This window comes from Oratosquilla oratoria, chromosome 10 (genome assembly GCF_046742065.1).
Source record: "Oratosquilla oratoria isolate Oo_2021 chromosome 10, ASM4674206v1, whole genome shotgun sequence".
In the NCBI taxonomy this organism is placed as follows: domain Eukaryota; kingdom Metazoa; phylum Arthropoda; class Malacostraca; order Stomatopoda; family Squillidae; genus Oratosquilla; species Oratosquilla oratoria.
The window spans coordinates 469,518-491,677 of NC_134786.1; the positions used below are offsets into that span (position 1 = coordinate 469,518).

Below are 22,160 nucleotides of genomic sequence, written 5' to 3' on the forward strand. Positions count from 1 at the left end.
GTTGGGAAGGCTTATGGGAGGATCTTGATTAAGAGGATTAGGAGAGGAACAGAGGGAGTGATTGGTGAGGAACAGTGTGGATTTAAGGACAGGTAGAGGTTCTGTAGATCAGATTTTTGTGGTAAGACAGATATGTGAGAAAGCTATAGGAAAGGAGAAGGATGTTTTTTTGGCTTTTATGGATCTGGAAAAGGCTTACGATAGGGTAGACAGAAAGTCACTGTGGGCGGTTTTGTGGATATGAGGATAGGAGGAAAGCTTCTAGGAGCTATCAAGACTTTTTATGAGAGTAGTAGAGCTTGTGTCAGGATTAGAAATGGAGAGAGTGAGTGATTCGAGGTAAAGGTGGGACTTCGTCAGGGATGCGTTATGTCACCCTGGCTGTTCAACTTGTACATGGATGGGGTAGTGCGAGAGGTAAATGCAAGGGCGGTGGGTCAGGGATTGGAGATAGTTAAAGAAAATGGAGAAAAGTGGGAGGTGAGCCAGCTGTTGTTTGCAGACGACACTGCGCTTGTGGCAGGATTGGAGAAGAGATTGAGGAAGTTGGAGACAGAGTTTGGGATAGTGTGTGATAGAAGAAAGCTGAAGATAAATGTGGGTACAAGTAAGGTGATGAGATGTACAAGGGTGAATGGAGAATGGTTGTATATGGATGATGTTGTGATGCATGAGGTGGAATGAGCGGGGGGATGGGGGGTGAGGTGGTATGTGCGAGCAAAATTTGATGCAGCCTGAAGGGATTTCTCCCCGTCTTCTCCTTTTATGCATGGGGGTAAGGAGAGGGGGTGTTGCCAATTTAATGAAGCAGCCTTGCTGTGGATGTGCTGTGTCTTGTGACACTGCTTCTGACCCAGGGCAGTGGACAAGGTGCAGGGATGACCTGTCATCCAGGAGGTGCTAAGATAAGAGGGAGGGTGGAGGGGTGTGGAGTGTATTTAGGAATGGAATGGGTGGGAATGATTTTATGCCTTTTCCTTTTTGGCTACCTCCCTTGTAAGGGGAAAAAAGCCTTGGTATATGTATGTACAATGATGTAAATAATAAATAAAATGCATAAATAAATACATAGGTATAGTTAAATAATAAACAAACAGGTAAATAGTAATAATAAATTGACACATAACTAAATATATTAGAATCAAGCAAATAATGATAAACAAACAAATCATGACAAAACAAATAAACATATCAAATAAATGATAATCATTACAGCATCTTGCTTAGGTGTTTATCAAAATGATCCTTAAAGCTTCGAACTGAACTACATTGCACTGCCTCCGCAGGAAGTTTAGTCCATTCATTAATTAAACAGTTGGCAAAGTTGTTTCTACCCACTTCCAAATTAAATCTATTTCCGGACAGTTTGAGACCATTGTTTCTTGTAGGATTCTCATTCAGTGTGAAAATTTTGTCACTTTTGATGTTGTCAGTTCCCTTTAGAATTTCAAGGACCTGTATCAAGCCATTTGAATCTACATTTTCCAATCTGTCAATGTCTTTAATGAGATTTGGTGACCATGCAGAAACAGCATATTCCAAATGTGGACGAACTAATGATTTATATAGCTTGTTAATGAGTGATGGACTTTTGAAGTCAAAAGATCGCGCAATCAGTCCTGGAATTTTATTTGCTTTCTCAGAGGCTGAAATACACTGCTTGGATGATTTGAGATAGTTAATGATAATTATGCCAAGATATTTTTCACTATTCACTTTTGTTAACGAATTTCCAAATAATTGGTAATCATACTTACTGTTATCTTTACCTATGTGCATTTACTTGTGTTAAATTTCATTAGCCACTTTTCAGACCATTGCTGTAATTCATCTAAATCTTCTTGAATATCTAATTGGTTTAAGTGATCATTTTATGCATCTTTGCCATGAGATGTACCAAAAAAAATGCCATTCACAAGACAAACCAAAATCCTCATGGTAACAGAAATTTTTGAAGTTGTATCTGTTCTTGTATTGGTCAGCACATCCATCTAAAAAATAGTACACCTTTTTCAGTTGTGGGCACTTGAATTTGACATAGTCCATAAGCTGTTCTATAAATGAGTAAACCATTAGTGTTGTGTTTTAGTGATGGAGATAAGAAACAGTCAGTTAAATGGTTAAGTTCTTGGTCTTCAGATGACCTATAACAGGTGACAAAAGGGTGAACTGTACATTGTGAGTTGTCCCAGTGGAATCCCTTAGCATCTTGGGCAATGAAAGAATAACCTTCGGAAAAATCACCTCCTTCAGAGATGTACCGTTTCTTTCAACTGTTTTAAGTACTGTCATTGCTGCTGTGCAACAAAATGATGACAAACCATGCGGGATATTTTATTGCTTAGTGATGATAAGTATTCATGAAGTGGCTCCACTTTGTCTACCAATGTACAACAGTCAACGCGGTCACCCATTGCTTGCAAGATATTTCATTTGGAGCTGATTTAACGCTGTCAAGCAAGTTGAGAAAGTTCAGAACACCTTCTCTTGGGCAGTCTGCAAATTTGCATCATGCAAGCTTCTTTTTCTTTACTGCAGACATTATAATCCATAAGATCTTTGTATGAGTGACCTTATTTTCCCAATGCAGCCAACTAATTTTGGGTTTTGATGTGTACAGACACAGAGAGAACGGGTCCCACCACTACCAGCAAGCACACAACATGATGGCTGTAATGGTAAATGTGGAGAATCCTATTTTAATATTCTTTTTATAATTTTTATATACTTCAAATATCTCTCTTAAATTCCCAAGAACCAGCTGCTTTTGCACCTTCAGCACTGGTGATTTTCACACAATCCTTTTGGCCAGGACACATACGACTAACCTCATCTGACTTACAGAATCTTCAAACTAAATCTTTGTGCTCTTCTGATGCCACTTTTCCTTTGCTCATGATTGCAATCTTTAGAAAGATTTCAAATTCTGATTTTAGTAAATGGCTTTTTCTCACCATATATGTTGTAGTTTGAAAAAAAAAGAGAGAAAAAAATTGTAGTTTCTTTAATTTAGTATGGGGAGAGAGTCAATACATGTAGTTTATGATTATTTGCTATCCAGGAATGACTTTTTTTTATTTCTCAGAGTGTGTTTCAAGTTTTGAAGCCTCACTTTCTGCCTTGCTATTACCGTGAACACCATAACTGACCTCTAGGCTCTCCTTCAAATGTTTTTTGGCATCTGATAGCTTACCATGAGCTGTGCACTTCTTCTGGCTCAATGATAACCCTTCTGAAAAGAAATAAAAATTCATACATTTACATTAATATACAGATTAAAATTTGATTCAAAATAATGCCATAGTTGTCATTATATATATATAAATATATATATATACATACAGAAAGAGAGAGAAATGTAAATATCCCTTATGAGTTATCCGTTTATTTTTAAAAATGCTAAACAATTAAATGCCTACATTGTTATGCAAAAAATGACTAATCAAACAAAAATGGCATTGAAATATAAGATATCTAGAGATTAAGAATGTAAACTGATTTTGAATACTTATATAAAGGAAAATTGTATACCGTATAGATCAAACCCAAATAATTTTCTCATTTTACTCATTCTTTTTTGACTGGTGTTTGGTCCAGAAGTGCTAGAACTGGTTCAATTGAAGTTAAAGGATTTTCTTCAACTGGATATTCACTGTATAGATCTTGATTTCAAGACATCATATCACTCAAATCACTGCTTGAAGATGATTTGAATAAATGTTGCTCAGTCTCATAGTTTTCAATAGTTCTAATTATTGTGGGGTTATTCATTATTATTGTTCAACAGTTCACACACAACAATGAGTCTTTTTTCCATCTTCCATCACACTTTTCAATAAGCACATCAGTCAATTTGATAAGATTGATTGTTATGCACTTATGTTTTTAGTAGTAGGGTCTTGGCAGTTTTTCAAGTGCTGAACCATTGTATTTTATTGTAAAGGCTTAATAGCCAAGATGTAGATATCACTATGAGTAATTTCTATAGATCTGTACAAAAAATATACAATAAGGTGACACATTTTTGAATCAGGTTATAGATTATATTTGAATTCTTAGTCTATGAGGCTCATTAGAAAACCATAACAACCAACCACACACACACACACACTTCTGGCTGAAACTGTACTAACTTGTAGATCTAAACTACAACTATCTGTACTGATTCTGTACAAATAGCAACATGTTCCAAAAATTGCCAGATCATTTGGTACTTTATGAATTGACAAACAATTTGTAAATACATGGTGTTCACTTATAAGTTAATTACATGAAAATTACCAAGACAAACAACCTTATATGGCTGTTTATAATAGCCTAGAGATGCGCTTTATTTTTCTTATTAGAATAAAAATTCTAAATTAAGAGGAGGAGAAGGTGAATCAAGTGGAGAAGAAAAGGTAAAAGGTGCAGATGGAGAGATGATAATGGAAGAGATGGCAATAATAGGAAGATGGGCAGAGTATTTTAGGGAGTTGCTCAATGTGAAGGAGGATAGGGAGGGAAAGGTAGTTGCAGTGGGTAGTGCTAAGAAAATGACAGTGATGAGTGAGGAAAATGGAGGAGAAATAAGGAAACATGAGGTGAAGGAAGTTGTTAAGATGATGAGAGCAGGTAAGGCACCTGGATTGGATGGATGTCATGCAGAATGTCTAAAACAAAAAGGAGGTACAGTGATGGTTGACTGGGTATTGAGGTTATTTAATGTTTGTTTAAGAGAGGGTTGAGTGCCAGAGGACTGGAGGAGTGACTGTATAGTTCTACTTTACAAGGGAAAAGGGGACATGTGTGAGTGTAGTCATTTTAAAGGGATCAATTTGTTAAGTGTAGTTGGGAAGGCTTATGGGAGGGTCTTGATTGAGAGGATTAGGAGGAACAGAGGAGTAATTGGTGAGGAACAGTGTGGGTTTAGGACAGGTAGGGGTTGTGTGGATCACATTTTTGTGGTAAGACAGATATGTGAGAAACTTTTAGAATAAGAAGGATGTTTTTTGGGCCTTTATGGATTTAGAAAAGGCTTATGACATGATAGACAGGAAGGCTCTGAGGGATGTACTGAATTGATGTATTGAATCTTGGCTGTGATTTGAACAGATCCTTCAATCTAATGGCCAGGGTGATATTTTGCCTATTTACAGGTTTTCTTAACTTCACTTGGATAGTAATTGTGGTTATGTGCAAAACTTATGTAACTTACATTATCTAATAAAATAATATATTGACTTACAACGAAGTTGGGTATTAACAGAGTATGAGTATAAGTGCGGGAGTCAGAGATTCAATGCCCATGCATCTTGATTTATACTACGACCACACGACATCAGTGCCAAGGACAGGTGCTAATGTATGCCTACAGAAGCCTATTCTATCACTCTATGCCCAGCTCCACACAATCTTTCTACTTTTTTATTTGTGTGTAAAGAAGGCTTACAAAATTTCAATCATTACCTAACTAATCAAATGGGGAAAGGTAAGTACATATATCGCTTGTTTGCGAAAACGTCGTCATAACTCAAAAAACTGAATTTTTGAGTTATCTATACAGACATATTCATCTTCAAACACGGATTTTTTTGGTAACTGTCATATCTGTAGCTCAAAAATTGACCGCTAGGGAGTGCTAAATGTCCCTACGACCTAACCTTACATGTTCCAACTTGTTCCAACAAATATTTTAGACTTAGTAAAGATTATGATTATTTCAACTTCTATAAACTTTAGAGGCGTATTTGATGCTCCAAAATTTTTTCCACCTATGGTGTTTGAGGGCTTTTTATAATATTGAGAGCGTTTTGAAACTTTAAAATGCCTCTCCTGAAAAATTTGATATTTTGAGTTATGACGACGTTTTCGCAAACAAGCGATATGAGGACACTACTTTGTAATGCCATCTTGTTTACATGCCCTCTGACCTCCGAGGGGAGAAGGCTTCAATTTTGTACTCCTCTGCCACTGGCTTGCAAATCTCCTGCAACTACGGTAGTCATTCAAAAAAAAAAAAAAAAAAAAAAAAAAAAAAAAAATCAAGTTTTATCTTATTATTTAATTTAAGCCCTTATAAGGGGGGAAAAGCCTTTGGTATATGTATGTATTTAATTTAAGGTAACCAACTACTTTGATGGATTAAATATTATAATCAATTTACTAGGAAATGCTAAGATAAGAGGGAGGGAATAGGGTAGAGGGGAATGGAGTATGTTAGGGATGGAATGGGTTGGAGTGACTTTTATGTCATTGCTGTTTTGCTACCTCCTTTATAAGGGGGAAAAAGCCTTTGATATATGTATGTACTAAGAATGGCGAGCACTATGGCTCTTGCTAGGATGTGGCTTACGGCGCCATACCCGCATCCCTTTGTGTCACTGACACGTCAAGGAACATGACAATAGGATAGGAAGAAAACTGTTATGAGCAGTCAAGAGTTTTTACGAGAGTAGTAGAGCTTGTGTTCAAATCAGAAATGGAGAGAGTGAGTGGTTTCAGGTAAAGGTGGGACTTTGTCAGGGATGTATTATATCACCCTGGCTGTTCAATTTATACATGAATGGGGTGGTGTGAGAGGTAAATGCAGGGGTAGTGGGTCAGGGATTGGAGATGGTTAAAGAAAATGGAGAAAAGTGGGAGATAAGCCACTTGTTGTTTGCTGATGACACTGTGCTTGTAGCAGGATCAGAGGAGGCATTGAGGAAGTCAGTGACAGAGTTTGGGAAGGCATGCGAAAGAAAGAAGTTTAAAATGAATGTGGGTGAAAGTAAAGTGACGAGATGTACAAGGGGAGAAAGTGGCAGAATTTGGAAGTGAGTATTAAGGGAGAGAGACTGGAGGAAGTGGATAGTTTTAGGAGGTACTTGGGTGTGAATGTGGTGGGAAAGGGAGAAGTGGAGGTGGAGGTAGAATGTAGATTGAGAGAAGTGAGTAAATGCCTTCAGGGATTAAAAAGTGTAATGAGTAATAGACATTTGGGAATGGATGCTAAGAAGAGATTGTATGAAGGAGTGATTGTGCCGACAGCACTGTATGGGGCAGAAACATGGAACATAAGAGAGGAAGAGAGGAGTTTGATTGTGTTTGAGATGAGGTGCCTGAGAAGAATGATTCGGGTTACTAGGCTGGATAGAGTGAGAAACGAGGAGGAGAACAGAGGTGGAAAGGGAGTTGTTGTTGTTGTTTCTTAGACTGTGTGTCCGAGCAGTCCTGTCTCCCCATGGAATGCCATGGTCGGAACGAGGTTTTCCCACAAATCCTCTATGGAGTGTATGTTGTGTTGTTTGCATGCAAGATTGTGTATTATGCAATCTTCCATGGTGTGTTGAATAGTATGGGATGAAGTGTTACATCCTGGGCATTTGTCCACAATGCAGTCATCCAGTCTCTTCCGGTAGCTTAGAAGGGCTGGGTGGTGGCCACATTGCAGTCTGGCCAGGTGGACTGTGTCCTTTCGTGGGAGAGAGGATTCAAAGGGATGTCTATCAGGAGGTCTGGCATGCAGCAATGTGTTGTCTTTTAGTGTGTTAATGGAGCAGTGAGTGATATGATTATGAATGTTTCCGGAGGCTGGTATTTGGGGGTTTTGGAGGAAGAGAAGAGAGTATTTGTGTGTGATATAGATTTTTTATATTTTTATTTTTTTATATCTCTTGGCATGTGTGGGTGTTCTGCTATGTAGTGTAGCGGGTGTGCTGTGTTTGTAGAGGCTGCAGCAAGTGTTTGTGTGCCTCTCGTGTCAAAGTGATCTTTGACTTTGAGGACTTTTGTTTCATAGTGCAGGTGGTCTGTAGGTGTTGTATACGTGCAGCCTGTAATTGCTTTTAATGCTTTGTTTTGTTTGGTGTTGAGGTGTGTCTCACTGAGATTAGGTGCCCATGCTGGACTTGCATAATTCATCACTGAGTGTATGCATTGTTTATATTAGGTAGTATTAGTTTCTTTTGTCCAAATGTTGTTCCAGTAATTGATTTAGGTGCATTGAGTCTAGGTGTGCATTTATTTTTATGTTTGTGATGCATTTAAATGACATGGATGTATCGTATGTTACACCAAGAATTTTTGGGGTGTGTGTGTGTGTGGTATTAGAGCGTTGTTCATATGAAGATGAGAAACGTATTTGTGTTCTTTTGTCCAGTTGGTGAAAAGTGTTGCTGTAGATTTGACTGGGGCTATTTTGAGTCTGTAATAAACCATGTGTTGAGCGTATCAAGGTATGGCTGTATTATTGTGATTGTTATGTTGTCTGCATAGGAAGAGATTTGTATTTCTGAGGTGTCTGGTGTAGGTATATCATGCATGTATAGATTAAAGAGCGTGGGGAATAGAACTTAGTCCTGTGGTACTCCATTCTTAATGTTTCTGGTGTGCGATGATTGACCATTATATGACACATAAGCATGTCTGCCTTCCAGATAATTGGCCAGCCATCTTTCTGTGTTATTGTGCATGTCTGTGTTATATATTTTGTTTGTTACTTTGTGGAGGGGTATAGGATCAAAAGCTTTACTATTGTCTGTTATAAGAAATGTTCTGTGATGGGGCCTATCTGAATTGATACATACATACATATACCAAGGCTTTTTCCCCCTTACAAGGGAGGTAGCCAAAAAGGAAAAGGCATAAAATCATTCCCACCTATTCCATCCCTGAATACACTCCACACCCCTCCCTCTTATCTTAGCACCTCCTGGATGACGGGTCATCCCTGCACCTTGTCCACTGCCCTGGGTCAGAAGCAGTGTTGCAAGACACAGCACATCCACAGCAAGGCCGCTTCATTAAATCGGCGACCCTCTTTCTCCGTCCCCCCATGCATAACAGGAGAAGATGGGGAAAAATCGCTTTGGGCTGCATCAAATTTTGCTCACACATACTACCTCACCCCCCATCCCCCCCACCCATTCCACCTCATGCATTACGACATCATCCATATACAACCATTCTCCATTCACCCCTGTCTTCTGTCCTCTCCCATCCTTCCTCCACAGACATTCCCCTCTTCCTCAAAGCCCTCTTCACCCCATCCATCCACCTCATCCTAGGACATTCCCTCATGTTCACTCCCTCCACATCTGCCTTCCATACCTCTTTCACTAGTCTTTCTTCATTCATTCTTTCCATGTGTCCAAACCATCCTAATACTCTTTCATCAACCCAATCTGTGTCTTTTGTTTGCCTACGCCCTCCACTTACTTTCATGTGTTTGCACTTCTGGGGGTGTTATGGCATTAACCATGTTCTTGACCATTCTTGCAGGGAGTCCAAGTTTTCTTGTAATTTATGTCTGTCTTCTTCATTTTTAATTCCTCGGAAAATTTTAGTGTCATCTGCGAATAAGAACAGGTCCGACTGTACACAGCTAGGTAAATCATTGATATATATGACAAAAAGCACTGGTCCAAGTATACTGCCTTGGGGAATGCCACTGTGTACTCTTTGATATTTTGAGAATGTTCCATTGATTTGGACTCTGCCTCCTCTCCAGCAAAAATGAGGTGATCCATCTGAGGACATTACCGCCCACACCATATCCGGCAAGCTTTCTTAGAAGTCTTTGATGAGGGACTTTATCAAATGCTTTTTGAAAATGTAAGAATATTGCATCAGTTTCTCCTCCATCGTCAATGACTCTGGTCCATTTGTCAATAACATGTAGCAGCTGAAGAACAGTTGACCTACCTGTTAGAAATCCAAACTGACTGTCTGAAAACAAATCATTACGTGTCATGTGTTCCATAATGTGGTCCCTTATAATGGATTCAAGAACTTTGCAAGTAATACATGTGAGGCTCACAGGGCGATAGTTGTTGACCTCAGATTTATCTCCTCCTTTGTGTATTGCACTCACATTAGCTGATTTCCAGTCTTCCGGTAGCTTCCCCTCTCTAATAGATGTTTCAAATAACTCTGTCAGTACTGGAGTAATGTTGTCCCTGAGTTCCTTTAGGATCCTGGCATTTATATTATCAGGGCCGGGTGATTTATCCACTTTTAGCTTTCCAAGTTTTTTCCATACATCTTCCTCTTTCACTTGACAGTCATTCAGTGGTTCATCAAAGTTACGAACTGGTATATGTGGCAATTCACCATCTGGTTCCTGGGTAAATACCTTTGAGAAAAAGGCTGATAATACCTCGGCCTTCTCCTCATCCGTTATGGCAATTTTTCCATCCCCGGCTTTTAGGTCTGTAACTCTAGTCACTGTTTTAAGTTTACTTTTGATGAAACTCCAGAATTTCTTGGATTTCTCTTTAACTTGACGTACTATGTCTTTTTCCTCTTTTTTTCTGAAGTTTTCTGGTCAGACACTGTACTTTGTTCCTCCATTTCTTATATTCCTGCAACTTGTCACTGTTTTTGGTTTCCATGTACCGAGACCAACTTCTGTTTTTCTTCTTAATGGCCATTTTGGTGCCCTCGTCCAATTTAATAAGTCTGTGTCTATCTCTGGCTAAATTACTATCATAGGTTCTACTAGGAACATATATGCTTTCCACCTCTTTTAATTTGTTCTTCACAGTAGACCATTTGTCCTCAAGTCCATCAATTTTTAGTACCTTCTCTGTCCATTTCTGGGGAAAATCTTTTCTCATTGCTTCATAATCACCTTTATCATAGAAGAAGACCTGTCTTTTTGTTGGAATTCTCCGTATGTAACAATTGTAGTCGAATTTCAGTAAGCTATGGTCACTCTTGCCCAGGGGTGATAAGGTTGTAACTGAATTTATCATATCCTCCTCATTAGTCAAGACTAAGTCCAAAAGACTGGGGTTGTCAGTACCTCTTCCTCTTGTTACTTCCTTAACATGCTGGAACATATAAGTATCTCTCAAAGTTTCCAAAAATAGGTATTCTTCACTATTTATACCATTCTGGGTTGTCCATCTTTGCCAGCTAATTTCAGGGAAATTAAAGTCCCCAGTGATGAGTACATGGGATGTGTTCATTTCTATTGCCTCCTTGATAAGTTTTCTTAGATTACTATTATTTTCTTCTTCACTGTTAGGACTTCTGTATATACAACCTACTAGTATTTCATCCTTTCCCTGTAATTGTATTTTAATCCACACAGATTCCTGATAATTGGTTATTAGTTTAATTTCTCGTGCATGCATATTTTTTTTGACATAGATTACTATACCTCTTCCTAATTCATCCATGTTAGTAAACATTTTGTATCCATCTATTTGTAATTCACTTGATACCAAGTCATATCGACAGTTTTTTGGTTTTACTTCATTAATAAGTATAATATCAGGTCCATTATGTACATGTAATATTCTAGTTCTTAGTTCAGTCATTTTATTTGCCAAGGTGTCAGCGTTTGTGTACCAGCAGATTAATGATTCCGCTGTATTTTTACCACTTTTCTTTTCCCAAGTGGACCCCTCACCCGGTAAATGAACTTTCCCGACTGATCATTTGCTTCCCTTCTCTTTGCTTCCTCAGTCAACTCTTTCTGCTTCTCTCTTTGGGCCTTGGTCATGTCACAATGGATTTTGACATCTCTATATTTCTCACGTCCTCTGAGATTGACTATTCTCTTTAGTACCATATTCTTCAAGCTCTCTGAATCAAAGCCCACCAGTAAGGGTCTTGGTCTTGTGGAATTTTCATTCATAGTGCCCAATCTAAACATTTTATTTATCACAAGAGCATTGCTATCAAGCTCCATGGCTCCAACAAACAACTCTTTAAGAAAATCTGCATCCTCTTTATTTCTCATCCTTCTCTCCTCTGCTGCACTCTCTGGTACCCCTTGTATCACTATATTGTTTTTCCTTGCTTCTTCATCCCTCAATTCTTCAAGTTTTGCAATCTTATTTTCTAGTCTTCCCATGTCACCCAAAGGTGCAGTAACTATTCCTTCCTTCCCATTCACACCATTATTCTTAAGTAGCTTGCACTCTTCTTCTATTTCTACTGTCTTTTTCTCTGTTGCTTCTAATCTGTTCTTGACTCCCTCAAATTGTTCTACCATATTTTCATTCAGCACTCTTAAGAGCTTCCAGTTTACTTATTACTTCCTCACCTTTGCTCTGTTCTGAGACCACAATTTGACCAACCTGTTCCATTTTCTCTTCCAGTTTCTCTTGTTTGCTTATTATTGTCTTCATGGTGTTGTAGATCTTAACACAACCATGTTTGCAATGCTGACAGTTCCATAGGATTTGATTTCCCACTTTTTGCATATACTCATAAACTTCATTTGGCATATTCTCACAAGCTCTGTGGAACCATATTTCACAGATATCACAACAAATAGCTTCATCATCGTCTGAAACTTTCAACTCACACTTCCCGCATTTGTAATTTGAAGTGTTATCTTCCATCTTGTGTGCCACGGTTTGTTTACCTTTGACTCCACCTGTATTCTCATAATTGTTTTCTTTCTTTCCTGATCTCGACATTATGCTGATACAATGTATCGATAGCTGAGTTTATGATCAGTATCACTTATCAGATCTTACTATTTACTGTAGAAAAAGGTTGCTTTTGCAGAGCTCACTTGGCACACCCACCTCCGAGATGTTTGTGGAAAACATACAACGGCCAACCATACAACTTGATATCTGGCTCATGTGTTCCTAGTGATAAATGTTGTGATGTGAACGATGGTGTACTTCATTTCCTTCGGAATTGCGTAGTTTTGTATATATTAATTGTTAAAGTAATGCACTTTGGCCTACCTCTCCTCCCGAACGATCTGGGGGGGAAAATGTGGGAAACCGGGGTTTTTGGGTGGGGGGAACATATCCTTTTAAAAACTCAGAAAACATTTGGTGTGACCTCATCTTTTACATCACATCTAACTAGGAAACATAGATATTGGACTCACACATTATTGCAAGATAGCTGTTTCCAAATTAGCACAGAGGAAACTGATTTCTCTGTTAATGAAATCTTAGAAATGGAAATTGATGAAAATTATGTTTCACTGAATAATGATACAGATGATGATGATTCGCTCTCGGATGAGATGAAGGAAGAGCTACTTTTGAGGGAATTAGCATTATTTTACTTGAATTTAGAAGCAAAATTTATTATACCTGCTAAAACAGTACAAAAAATTGTAGATGAAGTCAGATGCATACAACAGATAGAGAATAAACATATACAAAAAAAATTATGTGAAAAATTGATTGAGGCAGGTGTAGAAAATGACAAAATTCAAGGAATTCTTGAGACAGTGGAGCAGGGATTTTTCAGAGTAGTATGAATGGTCCCTTAAGATCAGAACAAACTAGGAAAACATATTATGAGAACAAATTTCCTTCTTTGCATCTAAGACCAATATATCTTGGACATGATGATGAAAACAGTGCAAGATATGCTCAATACATCCCAATTAAAGAGAGTATAAAATTGATGTATGATAGTTATCCTGCTTTCATAAATTTACATAATGTCCCAGAAGCTCGTACTGCAGAAAATGAGATGCCTGAGATACTCAGAGATGTTAAAGATGGGACAGTATTTAGATCTTTATTTCAGCAGGAATCATTCCAAATTATTTTGCACCAAGATGCCTTTGAAGTGGTGAATCCTCTGGGATCAGCCAGGAAGAAGCATTAAGTTGTAGGTGTCTATTTTACCTTGGCTAATATTGATTCACATTTACGGTCATCCATTGACCATATGCAACTGGTTATGCTATTCACTGAGTCGGATCTGCAGTTTGGGCAAGATAAAGTGTTTTCAAGACTAGTGAAAGATCTGCAGTCACTGGAAACTACAGGCATAGAAGTGAAAACTGTTGAAGGTGAAAAGAATATTCAAGGCACTGTTTGTGCAATTGTTGGAGATAATCTTGGATCTCATGGAATTGGTGGATTTGTGGAGAGTTTTAGACACCAATACATTTGCAGATTTTGCACACTTGACTTGGACTCCTTCAGAGAGACACCTTACAAACTTGGGACTAGGAGATCTGTAGAGAGTTACACCAGGGATATTAAATACATTGATGAACATGCTAACCTTGCTTCTCATCATGGTATTAAATTTGATTCAGTTTTTAACCAGTTGACACATTTTCATGTTGCAAATCCAGGACTGCCACCTTGCTTGGGGCATGATCTCTTTGAAGGTGTAGTGTCATATGACATGCCACTCATCATACATAATCTTGTCAACAAGAAGTGGTTTAGTTATGACAAATTGAATAGCAAGATATTTAACCTGGTCTTATCAGGAACTGATAGCTTGGATAGACCAGGCGGTGTAACTAGGAATAATGACAGACTGGTGGGCCATGCTGTTCAAAATTGGGTTTTTCTCAGGCTGTTTTCTGTGTATATTGGGGATTTAGTTAAAGATACCAATGATGAAGACTGGCAGCTTTATTTAAAATTAAAGTTGATAGTTGAATTGGTTTGTGCTCCAGCTATAGCCCAAGGTCAGATTGTCTTCTTGGCTTCTCTAATTGAAGATTATATTGATTACAGAGCTACCATATTCCCAAACATCAACCTTAGACCAAAATATCATTTTCTCTGTCACTACCCTGAGCTAATTGTCAGATTTGGTCCACTGATCCGATTGTGGACAATGAGATTTGAGAGCAAACACTCATACTTTAAAAAGTGTGGTAGAGGTCTTCATAATTTAAAAAATCTCCCCAAATCACTTGCCAAAAGACATCAGTTGCTACAAGCATTTTACAGTGCTGGTTGTCTCTTCCCTGCTGCCTTTCAAATAAAACATTCTATAGATTTCAAGCTTGACATTCTTGATGGACATATTAAAACAGCAGTATTTAAAGGTACCGAGTACTGAAAAGACCAAGCCTTGCTTCTAGAAAAGAACGAGGATGGTTTTCTGGAAGGAAAAATTATCCTTATTTTGGTGAAAGAAATGACTTTTTGTTGTGCAAACCTATCAGTTCATTTGTGTGCCAACCTCTGGCTTGCTAATATGTCATGGATCCTCACAGTCTGTAAAGAGTACAAAATGTGTAAATTTGAGTCATATTCTGAGTTATGCACCCCATAACATCTACAAGCTTGGACAGGATTGGGGAATTTCATTAAAATACACTGTTCCTACATAAATATATGTACACAAGCAGATTTATGTGCAATCCAAATACAAGCCAGCCTAAAAAAATTTGTTTAGATTAACATGTCTTGAAAAAATTATGTAGGTAGGTAAGAAAAAAAAATTAAGCATGGAATCTAAGCACTTTTGTTGAACTTGCATACCTTTCAGACAAGTGTATAAGTATTGATTAGTGTGTGTGTGGACCTCTTCCCCCATCTCACTGAAAGTGAAAAAGCAAACTATTCTATTTTTCAAATATAAAAAAGCTGATTTTCTCTTTACATACTTGTCAGAATTTTCTTCATTTAATAAACTTATCATGTGCCAGTTGTGCTAAGCTTATCAAATATACCTCTTCCAAACAGTTTTGAATTTTTTTTTTTTTTATACATCTCATATCTTGCATTTGGTGGTGTGTAGCTGTTTCTGGACTACATACTGTCATTTTCCAGTGGCTGTATCATTTTTAAACATGGATGAAGTGAAAGACCTAGTCATGTCTGGGCTGGTGAAACTTAAGTTTGAACACAAGCTAGAAGAAGTGATGAAGTGCCTGGAGGATGTTGGAGTGGATAGAGATGATGAGTTGAGGCTTATAAAAGACATCGACCTTCATGCAGCACTGAAGCCTATAATGGCCAGAGCCCTCATGGAGACATGGACAGCCCAGGGTAAGTCAAGTGGTATGTTTGTGTCTGTAGGAGATTTAACTTGGGTTGACAAGCAAAAAAAAAAAAAAAAAAAAAAAAAAAAAAGTCCTTACCCCTAAAATGGGTTCACAGGCATCCATCATTATCTAAACATGAAAACATCAAGACAGAATGAAGCCAGTAAAATATATTTTCTGTAAGTAGCAGTAAACAAAGTGAGTACACTTCCTGGCCTTTTTAAAATAGAAATCTGTACTTAGAATGTGTATTGGAAATTGAAATACCTTTAAGAGCATTTTGGGAAAATTGAGAAATCAAATGAATGCTATGAATGGGCAGGCCCGATTTAGAGTTGGCCATGATAAGTGGGTGGGGATGTGGTCCTGATCAGGGCCATCCACATTGGGCAGAACCTGGTCAGTTTAATTAAATTCATTTGTTATATTTTACAGTGGATGATAACCCTCAAGTTGTCAGTGAGGCAAGCAGTCCCCTACGACTGATACCTCACACCCCCTTGAGGTCCATAGTTCCTGACAGCCAGTCACCATCCCCAAGTGCTCACTGTGCAACATGGCCCTCAACTGTTGAGCTGACATTTGAGGACATGGAAGACAGGCCAAAGGGGGTCAGGAAGGCAGTTCATAGAGTGCTGAAGCATGGTGGAACTGCAGAGCTGTCTCCCAGAGATAGGAGGGCCATTGTCAGACATGTGGTGGCCAAAGTACTGCAGGTGCACCCAAAGCCTTATCGGTGCCACATGGAGGTGATTGCTAAAAAAGTGATTGACATCTTCCCATGCCTCAAAGATGTGCAAGTGGCTGGCACCAGTATTGGCAGAGGATATGATTCTGTTCTCAACCAGCTGGTTGCTAGAGCGGAGACTGAGAGGCGTGGGCAGTACAAAATAAAGATAATTGCTGAAGATTCTGACAGTGAAGAAGCTGCAGTAATAAAAAAAAAATCAAGTTATGGACCAACAAATAAATTGCCTGACCCCCCTGAGGAACAATCTGGTCCTGAGTTTGAGTATTACCATCAGAGGGTAATGATTATGAAGGGCTGCAGCACATTCGAGCTGAGGGACAAATGGCCAGCTCTGTTTACAGCAGAAGCTTTGGATGGTCACTTTCAACAACTGATGGGCTTCAGTTGTCAAGGCAGAATGCTGGAGGCTTTTGGGGAGAAGCAGCAACTTATTGTTGACTCTTTTGAAGAAGAAAGCAGAGTAAAATCCAAACTTGCAAAGAAACTGAGGGGCAGACTAAGATGTGCAAAAAAAGCGTGTGAAGAAGTGGGAAATCAGTTGCCCTACCAGGTGGCAACAATCACCCTCATCATGGCATAATTTCAAGAGGCAAAAGAATCCTTTTCGAGTTGCAGAGGTAGGATTTATACTGTACTTGTTAAGCAACTACAGAATTAAAAGATATTTCAATAAAAAAAAAAAAAAAAAAGGTTTATAAAAGCTGCAACATAACATAAAAACTTTAAATAATATTAGAATTATTCAGTATCCAGGACATTTTAGGCAATATATTAAGTTGAGAATTTATTGGTGATGTACACATGACTTGGAAAAAAGATTGATGTTGAAATTATATGAATAATTAATTGCTGTATTTCTTTTCTAGAAACCATATGATGTGAACAGACTGACAGAGGAAGCAGACTTCCCAAAAACGCCATGTTTGATTGCAGTTGGTAAGTATATGTGGATTCATAAAATATTCTAATATGGAAATTACTTGCTCCAACACTATTCCATGGCCTCTTTATTTTAATCAGGAAACTTCTGTTTGTCCAACCATGATTTCCTTTTTTGAATTCCTACTTATCCTGAACAAGTAAAGAGCTGTTAATGTTGAGCCCTGGCAAATGAAAGTGTTTAGAAGCCTTGAAATTGTTAATGTGTTTCTATTGCAGTGATATTTGCCTCACACAATAGTCACCTTTCTCTAGGTCTTCAAGTGTCAAGTCATTAAATGTGTTTATATATTTTTTGAAGGAACCCCTTGCCTTTACAATGGATCAAATTTCTACTTGGCGTCAGATGGAGTGATCGTCATGAGGGACATTCCATGCTTCATCCAGGCCTTTGCTCTCATGTTTGAGCTATTTTTCATCATGGATGTAAAATACCCATCAAATGCTGGGTTTACTTTGGAGTTTGTTCAGAGGTACTTGTTCAAGTGGATCAGTAAAGCTAGATTCAATCAAGATAGTTGCTGAAATACATGTATTTCATTTACAATCCAAAATAGCACTCCATGACTGAAGTAACTTTAAATGTTAAATTGAATTTTCCATGCAGGTTCTTCATGAAGATCGACCCAAATTCTGGGACCAAAATCCACAAAGGACCCCAAAAAAAAGAAGGTGGCTCCTGTTAGCCCAAAGGTGCTGTCTCTGTTTAATCTGTTGAAACATCACCAGCCAGATCAGCCGGAGCATGTGAGAATGTTGTGATTCTCTAACTTTGATGGGAAAAAGTGTTGTTTATATATACATATAGTTTTCTTTGCATAATTATTTATTTGTAAATTGCTTTATAAATCAGTATTTTGATCATTTCAACAGTCAGCAAGGTTATGAATAAATTCTTGTATTGGCTTCAGTAGGATAATGGTAATGGGTCTCAAGCACAATACCTACAATGCTCTTTTTGTGTTATGTAGGTTTATTTTCGTACTGCTCGTAGGTTTATACACCTTGTACATAGTTTTTATTTATCCATTTTAAAACTTTTTTACACTGTATGTATATATATATATGGGCCATGTGTGCCTGAAATAAAAGTATTATTATTTTGTACTAAAAATTAGAGTACCCGTTAAAAAAAGTATGTTAAATTTGCTTTCGAATAAACATATATTCATTTGTTAGTCATAATACTTCAAGTGCTTAGAGTTCTGTATGTTCCCATTGCCAGACAGCCAGTTTAGTTTCTTTTTCTTTTTTTGTTAATGCTTGTAAGAGATTATATCACTTGAAGACTACATTTAATTAGGTGGCATTCTTCACATTGACATATAGGCCTCATATAGGCATATTTTCCAAGAAAATATTATCCTTGTGACAAGTATTCATTGAATCTTGAATAAAACTGGATCTGTAATTTTATTTCACAAAGTGTTCAGTTTTTTGTCATAAAAAGTACTGTTTGGGTATTATGAAAGGATTTCTTTTAAATTTGTTTATACTTAGTACATTGCATCATTCTCTTAAGGATTTGATCTTAGTAGTTATTTAGTTAAATGTTGTGATTCTTTAACTTTGATGGGAAAAAAGTGTTATATGTACATATATTTTTCTTTGCACAATTATTTATTCCTAAATTGCTTTATACATCAGTATTTTTATCATTTTAATAGTCAAGGTTATGAATAAATTCTTGTATTGGCTTCAGTAGAATAATGGTAATGGGTCTCAAGCACAATACCTACAATGCTCTTTTTGTGTTATGTAAGTTTATTTTTGTACTATAAGCTAGGCTACCAGTTTAAAAAGTATGTTAAATTTTCTTTGGAATGAACACATTTTCATTTGTTAGTGTTAATACTTCAAGTGCAGAGAGTCCTGTATGTTCCCATTGCCAGCTAGCCAGTTAATTTTTTTTTTTTTTTTTTTTTTTTTAATGTTTGTAAGAGATTATATCACCTGAAGGCATTTCATTAGGAAGCATTCCTCACACATATATGCCACATATAGGCATATTCCCCCCCCCAATTTTTTTTTTATATAATATCCTTGTGGAAAATATGGGATTATACTGTAAAAAAAATTGGTGTGACTAAAAAAAAATTTCGGTGTGACCGTAATTTTTTACAGTAGAAAGATGGAAGCCCCAGCTGCCAGTATAGTACCGTAAAATTACTGAAAGTTTCTTAGTGTTATCATACAATTGTGTTCATGCATAGATGACAAAAAGGAAAAGAAAAACAAATGTTTAGATTCTCTCATTGGGAAACGTCATTAATCCCACAATGCACCGCGCTCCATTGCCGTCATTATTTTCGTGACGTCGATAGAAAACACTATTTTTGTATATATAAAGTTTCCTGGTCATCTCCATCGAGTTTTTGGTCTTCAAAATACAGAATTGCGCTGAATGGCCTACCGGCTCCGGCGCTTGGTCTTCGAGCCAAAAAATTTCATAAATCAAATCAAATCAAAATACAGAAACATTTCTTCGCCAAAAGTCAAGGAAAGGTTGCCTACGCGCGATGACCATGCACAAGGACCGAAAAATCTTCCCGCGCTCCGATGCCGACGTTATGACGTCACGTTGCATCAAATTCCATCATATTTTCAATATTTTTATCCATCTTTCCACGTGTTTAAAATGTTCTCAATGTTTCGTTCAACACAATTGTCAAAATTCATCGTCTTTCCTATATTTTCAAAACGTTTCTCTACGTGTATTTAAGGATTTTCTCAATGTTTCGCTCGGAACACAATTGTCAAAATTCATCGTCTATATTCTTTTTTACACATTTTTCTCTGCACGGCTTTCTCAGAAAATTTCGTTCCCTGATACCATAACACCTTGATTTCCCTTTCACGTCTTAAACTATGCAATAACACCGTCGATTTCCATCTTCACACTAGGCAAAAATACCGCCGATTTCCTACACACAAGGCAAAAATACCGTCGATTCTCATCTACACTAGGCAAAAATACCGTCGATTTCCTTCACACTGCAAAACTTTCGTAGATTTCCATGTACACACTAGGCACAACTGCCGTCGATTTTCATCACACGACAAAATACCGTCGATTACGATCTTCACACTAAGCAAAAATGCCATCGATTTTTATCTTCACACTAGGCCAAATATCGTCGATTACTATCTTCACTGCAAAAATGCCGTCGATTTTCATCTTCACACTAGGCAAACTACCGTCGATTTTTATCTTCACTAGGCAAAAATGCCGTCGATTTCCATCTTCACATTCAATCTACCGTCGATTTCCATATCCACACTAGTCAAATGTACCGTTGATTTCCATGATCACAGTAAAATTGCCGTCGATTTCCATCTTCACACTAGGCAAAATTACCGTCGATTTTTATCTTCACACTAGGCAAAAATGCCGTCGATTTTGGTTTTCTATGTCGACGTCTTGCTTCATATTTATTTTTTGTTTTATTCGCCATGACCATACACAAGGACCGAAAAATCTTTCCGCGCTCTGATGCCGACGTTATGACGTCACGTCGGATATATTTTCTATATTTTTAAAACATCTTTCCACGTGTTTAAACAATTTCTCAGAATGTCTCGTTCAACACAGTTGTCAAAATTCATCGTCTCTTCTATCTTTTTAAAATGCTTCTCTCTACATGTATTTAAAGATTTTCTCGGAATGTTTCGCTCAGTTTAATAACGCAATTGTCAAAATTCATCGTCTCAATTTTTTTTTCTCCACGGGTTTCTCAGAATGTTTCGTGTGAAGATGGAAATCGACGGCAGTTTTGCTCAGTGTGAACATGGAAATCAACGGTATTTTTGCCTAGTGTGAAGATTGAAATCGACGGCAGTTTTGCTCAGTGTGAACATGGAAATCAACGGTATTTTTGCCTAGTGTGAAGATTGAAATCGACGGTATTTTTGCCTAGTGTGAAGATGGAAATCAACGGTGTTTTTTGCCTAGTTTAAGACATGAAAGGTAAAGATGTCATGGTATCAGGGAACGAAATTTTTAGGTCAGCATTGTGGACTTAGGTAACACTGAACGAAACATTCTGAGAAAGCCGTGTAGAGATTTTTTTTTTTAAGAAGACGATGAATTTTGACAATTGTGGTCATTAATACTGAGCGAAACATCACGAGAAACTATTTAAATACATGCAGAGAGAAAAGTTTTAAAAATATAGAAGAGACGATGACTTTTGACAATTGTGTTGAACGAAACATTGAGAATTTTTTTAAACACGTGGAAAGAAAGATGTTTTAAAAAAATTGAAAATATATGCGACGTGACGTCATAACGTCGGCATCAGAGCGCGGGAAGATTTTTCGGTCCTTGTGTATGGTCATCGCGAATAAAACAAAAAATAAACATGAAACAAGACGTCGACATAGAAAACCAAAGTCGACGGCATTATGCCTAGTGTGAAGAAGGAAATTGACGGCTCTTTTGTCTAGTGTGAAGATAAAAATCGATGGTAATTTTGCCTAGTGTGAAGATGGAAGTCGAAGGCAGTTTTGCTCAGTGTGAACACGGAAATCAACGGTATTTTTGCCTAGTGTGATGATGAAATCGACGGTATCTTTGCCTAGTGTGAAGATGGAAATCGACGGTGTTTTTGCCTAGTGTGAAGATAAAAATCGATGGTCATTTTGACTAGTGAAGATGGAAGTCGAAGGCAGTTTTGCTCAGTGTGAACACAGAAATCAACGGTATTTTTGCCTAGTGTGAAGATGAAAATCGACGGTATTTTTGCCTAGTGTGAAGATGGAAATCGACGGTAT

At 37.6% G+C, this 22,160-nt stretch overlaps 2 protein-coding genes across 4 annotated transcripts in view; both read left to right on the plus strand.

The window, feature by feature from the left end:
• LOC143029051 (uncharacterized) overlaps nucleotides 1–22,160 on the plus strand; it is a 422,642-nt gene that overhangs the window by 339,696 nt on the left and 60,786 nt on the right. The gene's annotated exons all lie outside the window — the stretch shown is intronic.
• LOC143029045 (uncharacterized) lies at nucleotides 1,229–21,525 on the plus strand. 2 transcript variants are annotated; one of them, XM_076191385.1, is made up of 5 exons: nucleotides 1,229–2,678; nucleotides 15,483–15,701; nucleotides 16,133–17,065; nucleotides 17,315–17,384; nucleotides 17,689–17,754. In XM_076191385.1, exons 2-3 carry the CDS (start codon nucleotides 15,503–15,505, stop codon nucleotides 17,026–17,028), a joined length of 1,095 nt encoding a protein of 364 aa, XP_076047500.1. In that variant the 5' UTR covers nucleotides 1,229–2,678; nucleotides 15,483–15,502; the 3' UTR covers nucleotides 17,029–17,065; nucleotides 17,315–17,384; nucleotides 17,689–17,754. The 2 variants fall into 2 exon arrangements, with proteins under 2 accessions (XP_076047500.1, XP_076047499.1); XM_076191384.1 differs by lacking the exons at nucleotides 1,229–2,678; nucleotides 17,689–17,754 and adding an exon at nucleotides 17,995–21,525 and having other exon boundaries at nucleotides 15,412–15,701.